At 42.4% G+C, this 8155-nt stretch overlaps 1 protein-coding gene across 1 annotated transcript; it reads left to right on the forward strand.

The window, feature by feature from the left end:
- Window positions 1-1563: 1563 nt before the first annotated feature.
- LOC311095257 (uncharacterized protein) lies at window positions 1564-3029 on the forward strand. Its single transcript, XM_084133714.1, has 2 exons — window positions 1564-1785; window positions 2255-3029. Exons 1-2 carry the CDS (start codon window positions 1704-1706, stop codon window positions 2923-2925), a joined length of 753 nt encoding a protein of 250 aa, XP_083989840.1. The 5' UTR covers window positions 1564-1703; the 3' UTR covers window positions 2926-3029.
- The last annotated feature ends 5126 nt before the right edge of the window (window positions 3030-8155 follow it).

Here is an 8155-nt window from a genome sequence, read left to right on the forward strand (position 1 = left end):
AAGTCGTTTCCCATCATGCTTTTGATCAGCGCAGTCGGTGGAGAGCAACTGCGCTCGCCTGCAGAATCCGACAGGTGCGCCTTGCGCTTGCGAGATATTTTTGACATACGTCAGCATGACATCAGAGCAAGGCGGACGCACTCGGACACATTTCTAACCGGCATGCATCTCGCGCTGATCACCGGTGATCGATTCTGCGCAGATTTTGCTCATCTCAAACAAGCCTAATGACTTGTTATGGGGTAAGATAGGCCGCTAAGTGTTCATTTTTAGGCTTGTTTGAGATGCGCCTTGCCTCGCCTGAAATGTAGGCGAGAGTAGGCGGCTGCAGTGAGAGGAGAAGTGAAAAAAGAGCAGGCAAGCCGGACAGTTCTCTCTTCTCGCAGTGGATCTGACACCTGCGAGATCAAAGGCGGATATCGCGGGATTCACCGGATTCACGCTCGTGCGCAGTGTTGCTAATAAACTGGATGGAATTTAAGTTCTTTTGCTTTTATATGAAAATAAATATAATGAACAAGACACCCAAAGTAGCCTACTTATTTAATTCCATTCCAAATACATGTTTATCAGTCTTTTTTCTTTAATACAGACATGTGTTTTTGTTTCTTTTTTTTAATAAAAAATACATTGCATATAACCCATAGAGATCGCACTGAGATAGTTTGGGAATATTACCACATAATGTATCCACATAAAACATGATATCAGAGTTTTAAAATCAAACATTTTAAAAGAGAACAATACATCACGGTTGTTTAAACCAATGAACATTAAGCTGTGTCATCAGCAAGTCGTTAATTTCCCATCATGCTTTTGATCAGCGCAGTCAGTGGAGAGCAACTGCGCTCGACTGCAGAATCCGACACATCCGCCTTGCGATCGCGAGAGATTTTTGACATACGTCAGCATGACATCAGAGCAAGGCGGACCGCACTCAGACACATTTCTAACCAGCATGCATCTCGCGCTGATCACCGGTGATCGATTCTGCGCAGATTTTGCTCATCTCAAACAAGCCTATAGTGTTGCACGTTTTAGTGCAAAGATGAGTGTGGTATGCCTATTTTGTACAACATTTGTAGCCTAACTGTTTTTATCACTTAATTAGAAGCATCACAATTTTAAATTTGTGTTTTCTTACTTTACATAGCAAATACTGAACAGACATGTACATAGGCCTACGTTTTTTTTTATTTTATGCAAAGCATTGAAAATATAATAAATAAAAGCTCTGTAAACACTTGCATTTTTTTGCAAGACTATAAGTGTGTCCAATCGAGTATCAAAAGATGAACACTTGGGCCAGAGGAATACGTCATGCAAGTAGACAAGTGGTCAAGTGCAAAGACTGTAAGTGTGGGTATTTGGACAAGGCATTATAATACTAATTACGGTTATTATTACGACATCTGGCGTGAACGCAGCCCTCCGCTCCTCCAAACCTAATCAAACACACCTGAACAAGCTAATCAAGGTCTTCAAGATTAGGCTACTAGAAAGCTACACGCAGGTGAGTTTCATCAGGGTTGGAGTTACCCAGACCTCCTTGGATCTTTAAAAACGCGTTTTCAGAAAACTTTTATACAGTGATTCAGCAGCACGTGTTTGCATTGGAGTATTGTGTGCCTCACTGTTCCTTCTGACTGACTAATTCAGCGTGTTTTCCAGCAGAGCCCATTGTGAGAGCACAGGTCGAGAGAATGACAGCTCAAGTGTACTGCTCGTTGAGTGTTTTTTTATTGTTCCTGTCTGCATGTTTGTGCACAGCACACGCAGTCACAGGTGAGAAAATCTTTTAGCTTCATTACACAGTCTGAAGAAATGCATAAATGAATATCTTACAAAATATGACTTCTTTTGAACATGTATAGCTACAGTACGTTTCGTTGCAATAGTAAACTTATGAAAAACACATTAACTGTCCATGTCTCCTATCTGCATTGTGCTTGTATTACACCTCACTACTCTTATCTTTAAAACTAATTGACAGTTTAGTGAAATGTATTCTTGATTTTATGCAGATAAATCTATGCATATTTTCAAGTTTGAGACCTCCCCCCCCCCCCCAAATGTCTTCTATAATTCTTTTTGTCATATCCTACTCCGTGACAAAAATACTTTTTCATACAGTTTCACAGAATAGCTTTACAAAACTATTAAAGATAAGTATTTAAAATACAATTCACTCTGTAACACTTGTTATTCATGATTTGAGAAAGGACAGACTAAAGATGACTCTGTATCCCTCCAGTGACGCCTGTGGCCGAACATCCAAAGCCTTCCGTGACACCTGTGGCCGAACCGCCGAAGCCTGCAGTGAAGCCTGTGGCTGAACCACCAAAGCCTTCCGTGACACCTGTGGCTGAACCGCCAAAGCCTTCCGTGACACCTGCGGCCGAACCGCCAAAGCCTTCCGTGACACCTGTGGCTGAACCGCCAAAGCCTTCCGTGACACCTGTGGCTGAACCGCCAAAGCCTTCCGTGACACCTGTGGCTGAACCGCCAAAGCCTTCCGTGACACCTGCGGCCGAACCGCCAAAGCCTTCCGTGACACCTGTGGCTGAACCGCCAAAGCCTTCCGTGACACCTGTGGCTGAACCGCCAAAGCCTTCCGTGACACCTGCGGCCGAACCGCCAAAGCCTTCCGTGACACCTGCGGCCGAACCACCAAAGCCTTCCGTGACACCTGTGGCTGAACCGCCAAAGCCTTCCGTGACGCCTGTGGCCGAACCGCCAAAGCCTGCAGTGACACCTGCTGACGACTTCGGCCTCCTAGGTCACCTCCTCCTAGGTCACTCCCTCCTAGGTCACTATCACCGTGACGGCCGCTGTGGTTATGATCACCGTGACGGCCGCTGTGGTTATGATCACCGTGACGGCCGCTGTGGTTATGATCACCGTGACGGCCGCTTTGGAGCATGACATTGATTTTGCCAAACTCATGCTGAAGTTCTCATACAGATCAATTCAGTGCTTTATTCGTTTTGAACGTTCCCTGTTTATCACCAAATAAATCGTTTAATGAGAGATTTTTGCTTCATTGGAATTTTTGGTAAAAAAAAAGTACTTCTCTTTCTGTGGAGAACATGTGGTTATCCTGTGTCAACAGAAGTGTTTCATCCTCTGTATAGTCGAGGAAGTTGGTTTATCCTGTCTAATCAGGGAAGGTTGTGTTAACGTACAGCAATGCCAGAGAAGAGTCATTCTCTGTAGAGTAAGGGAAGACCTATCCTCTGCTCAATCAGGGAAGGTTAACCGCTTTTACAGTTCATGTTCAGGTGTTTTATCCTCTTGTCCGGAAACATCACAAGATTAAAATAAATGCTATGTTAATCCCCAACCACTGATAGGTAAAGTGAACAGTCTTTTCAGCTTGCCACTATAGATTGCTCTCTTTCTGCACTAAACTAGTGTTTTTTGCCAAAATATATTCAGAGATGTTCTAGAATAATTTAATGAAAACCCAATTTTGACGACAACTGACATTCAATCTATTTTTAGATCTGATGACACTGCCTCTCTGCACCTGCTGAACCCGTGCAGAGTTAGGCTGAGCCTGAAAGGAAGAATAAAAAAAAGTGTACACTTCGCTCTGAAGGAAGAGATCTGGTTGAAAACAACTCGTTCAAGTGTTTTTGTGACGAATGGAAGGAGAGATACCGGTCTGTAATTCTCCAGATGTGCTGGATTTAGAGTGGGTTTCTTAAGCAGTGGGGTTACACGAGCCTGCTTAAATGCTGTGGGAAAGGTACCAGTGTGAAGAAAGGTGTTTATGATGTGTGTGAGTGTGGGTACAACCAAGGATGAAATGGCTTGAAGTAGGGTTGAGAAGAGAGGAGAAGGTTTTGAAAAGCATGCGAGAGAAGAATTGATCATTTTGTTGTGATAGTAAGTCATTTTAGCAGTAGAGATATTAGCAGAGAAGGAAGAGAGGAGGGACTGATAAAGACCAAGGTCAGTAGGATCTTTCGATTTAAACCACTTCCTACTTGAGTTTAGAACGATGAGTTTATCAGATAACCAGGGGGCAGAGGGTGTGGCTCAGGCTGGCCTGGAGGAAAGGGGACAGAAGTTGTCCAAGCAGGATGTTAAAGTGGAGAAAAGATTATCAGTTGCACTGTTAGTATCTAGTGTTGAAAGCTGATCAGGTGGAGGAAGTGTGGATGAGACCAGTGAGGATAGAAGAGAGGGTGAGAGTGAGCGTAGGTTTCGCCGAAAGGTGACCTGTGGAGGAGTGTGTGTTGTGTTCTATGGCAGGTTGATGTTGAGAGTGAGGAGGAAGTGATCTGAGGTGTGCAGTGTAGTGGTCAGTGGAGCAGTAGCGTGTGTAAATAAGGTCCAATGTATTACCTGATTTGTGAGTAGCCGCAGTAGATATTCGTTTGAGGTCGAATGAGGCAAGCAGAGTGTGGAAATCAGCAGCCTGAGGCTTTTCTAAGTGGATGTTGAAGTCTCCAGAAGAACTGAAGAACTATGAGAGGAGTATTGTCCTCAGGGAAGGATGAGAGTAGCACATCAAGCTCTTCCAAGAAACTGCCAAGCTGCCCTGGGGGACGATATACAACTACAAAATGGATTTTAATAGGGCTAGTGATAGTAATTGAATGTGATTCAGCTGTTGTCACACAGAGGTGGTAAATGATCAAATTTCCAATCGTTTGAGCAGACTAGTACCACCACCCCTACCTGTCAGACGAAGGGTGTGTGAGAAAGTGAATTTAGTGGAGAGGGCAGCCGGTGTGGCAGTGTCCTCTGGTCTGATCCAGGTCTCAGTCAGGGCCAGTAGGCTGAGACCCGAATGACTAGAAATAGATGTAATGAAATCAGCTTTGTTTACAGCGGACTGGCAATTCCAGAGACCAATAGGAAAAGAGAATATAGTACTAGAAGACACCGGAAAAGTATGCAGGTTGTTAGGATTGGACTGTCTCCGACGTGTGACATTTGATTTACGCGTGATAGTAATAGTAGGGATTTGAAAACACATAGTGTAAGAGGGGTCACAAACAGACAGATCAGATAAAAAGTTGTGTAGAAGAGAAAGGAAAAAACAAGAAAATTAATACTCAAGTGCCTTGTCGGTGTCCTTGCTCAGTGGAGTCGCACAGGTAGGTGCGAGCATTAGCATTTATCTGACTCCAATATAATTAATCTGACTCCATTAAAGTTGTTGTTTATTCTTTAACCTCTTATTCTTAAGGTAAATGTCTTTCTTAGAACTAATAGGAAAACGTAGGATTTAATCTGAACGTTTAGATAACGAAAGTTAAAATCACTTTAGCTTTCAACATAATCAGTGATAAAAGGAAATATTCTCAAAACCTTTAAAGCAGGCAAAGTTATTTATTAAGTTACATGTTTAAATTTACAGACAGTAGAATGGAACAACATACTGTATAGAAACTTACTCTAAACTGTCGTGCAGAAGAGGCCGTAAAAGCCTTTCTTGTAGTATGAGGTTACTCGCATGTGTGCAGGAGTGGCGGGGTTAAAGCCTTTCTCCTAGATCAACAGTTACCTTTCCTTCTTATACCCTGAGCAAAGCATTGTTAAACATGAGTGGAATACCAATACCAAACCCAGCTGACAGGAAACCATAAGATGAGGCAAATGGGTAGTGATCAAGAGGGGGAGAAGAACATTAACATATTCTCCTCAATGCATGTTTAACCAATAATACCTAGATTGTACATTAGAATACTTTAATATCTCTATTAAGTTCACCACCATTCATTTCAGTTTATAGGCTGTCAGATGAGACCAAACATGGCATAGTTACATATTAGAACACGCTAGTAAATAAACAGTATGTAGTTGAAAGCATATGTCCTGTGAAGCAAATGGTACAGACGTGTCATTGAGGTGCAAACGACTCTGTCTCTCCCAACAGAACCATCCTGTGCCTGGAGTGTCCCAACAGTCCTCAATCAGCATACTGATGAAATCCCTGCACTAGATAGGCATTAACATGCTGTGATGATGAAGGCCATTGTGCCACGTTTAATTCACATGTATACCTTTAAAGGGCTTTTTGAAGTACTAGGGCAGTGAAGAGTTCTGCCCATATTTGCTCAGCCCTACAAGCACATACTGCAGGCTTTTCTGGTTCAGCTGCAGGCTTCACTACAAGCCCTGGAGGACTCCCCTTAGGGCCAGGACATTGGCCATCAGGGTGAGTTTTTTGGCAGTTTTCAGCACATACTGCAGGCTTAACTGGAGGTTTTGCTGGTTCGGCCGCAGGCTTCACTGAAGGCTCTGGAGGACCCCCCTTAGGGCCACAACATGGCGCATCAGGGTGAGTTTTTTGGCAGTTTTCAGCACATACTGCAGGCTTTGCTGGTTCGGCCGCAGGCTTCACTGAAGGCTCTGGAGTAGAGGTGTAAAGTCCAGGGGCCCGTTCTTCGTACGTCGCTAACTCAGTTAGCTGGATTTGATTGTTGGCGATTTGGCATGATCTTGGATTGTTTGGTTCTTCGAAGCTCATCCTGGACTTGCTGTCATAGCAACAGGTGCGCAATCTTAAACCTGCTCGGGAGCAGGCTAATTTCATGTTAACAGGATTAGATCGCGCCTTCATAAGCGGAGCTGATACGGGAAGTCCAGCGCGGCGCGATAGTGCACTTTCTGAGATATATATTTTTTCTCGTGAATCGTGAGATTGTCGTTTACATTATTAATTTGTTGGAAATGCACATTTATTTTCGACTTGTCGGAGTCGGGCTTTAACTACAGCACAAACTGTTTGCATTGCCCTAAGATTATTTGCGGCTCTTTCCTTTACACTATTGGAGATGCGCGAACTTGATGGAAAGTGGTGTCTGTCGTGTCATTCGGAGTTTGCCTGGCGCTTTTAGGTTTTAAAAAAAAATGTTTTGTTTTTTTTGTGGCATTTCCAACTAATTAAGACCCAATGCTGTAAAGCAGTTTTTTTTAAAGCAGTTTTTTTTAAGGCTATCATAATTTTTTTATGAAGATCATACAATCATGACCATGCCGATTACAGTATGTGTCACTCAGGCTTCACTAACGTGATTGGTACCATAGACTATAGGCTACCATAGACTGCCATCAAGGCCTCAATGAAGGGGATTATTATGTGAACAGAAAGGGGGTTCACAATGTAAATGTGTAGCCCAGTTACTATTGTGATTCTTAATATTCCAGATTAATAATATTATATCAAATAAAAAAAAGGCAGTTGACTAAAATCTTCCATATCACAAATGTGAAAGCAAAATGGCAAGGATCTGTGCATGACTTAATAATTTTCAGAGATTCACATTCATGCACATTATTTGAAAGTGGTAAGGAAAGTTCCACAATTAAATATCAAGCTCACTGTATTACATACACTTATGCTGATCCAGAACTGCATTTTTTATAGGTGATTATGACATGTTCCTGCCTGCAGACAGGTGTTTTATGACCCCATTCCCTGACCCAAACCAGTTACAATGCAGCTCCAGGACAAGGGCACACAATGAAATGAACTTTGATTAACTAAAGGGAAGATTTCAGTGTCTGATAAGTCTGAGGGTTGCACACCTGACAGGGCCTGTGACATTGTTGCATGTGCCATATTACACAACATTGCCAAAAAAAACAACAAAAAAAACACTTTTCATTAAATGTTTAATAAAAGACAAATATGCTTAGTTCCTTGAGTTTTATTTCAATTGTTCTTTGTAAAGAAAAGCCAGGGGTCAAGTGCCTGCAACAAGAGATATTAGACACATGCCTCATGCAACAAATAAAAAGGAAAAGTTGGCTATACACTGCCCACCTGTAGGCCTATGTCTCCTCTGTCTGTGCAGACTCTTCTGTAGGCCTTTCTGTAGATGTGGAATCCTGCAACTTATATTGCAGCCATAAAGCATACAAGTATAAATTAAGTAAAGTTATTTATGCACTTGCAGGTAGGCTAGTTCCTCCATATGACAGTTATCTGAGAGGGTTTATTCAATGGAAACAAATGGACATTACAAAGTCTTATACTTTCTTTCCTTTGGAAAGTTAGAAAATGTCCACTTACTGCACATATTTCAGCCACCACTTTCTTGGGAACAGATACAAGTGTTGGTGTATTATGTAAAAGTGCACAAAAGAGGAAAACACAATGTCATTACAATGAACTACACTCAGGAAAATTTGA

The sequence above is a fragment of the Abramis brama genome, assembly GCF_963993115.1.
Source record: "Abramis brama genome assembly, chromosome: 13".
Lineage (NCBI taxonomy): Eukaryota > Metazoa > Chordata > Actinopteri > Cypriniformes > Leuciscidae > Abramis > Abramis brama.

Bases quoted from the DNA above. Each gene is read 5' to 3' on its own strand.
- LOC311095257 (XM_084133714.1), top strand. From the start codon at position 1,704: ATGACAGCTCAAGTGTACTGCTCGTTGAGTGTTTTTTTATTGTTCCTG. The intron at 1,786-2,254 runs GTGAGAAAATCT...GTATCCCTCCAG, and splicing joins CACAGCACACGCAGTCACAG to TGACGCCTGTGGCCGAACAT.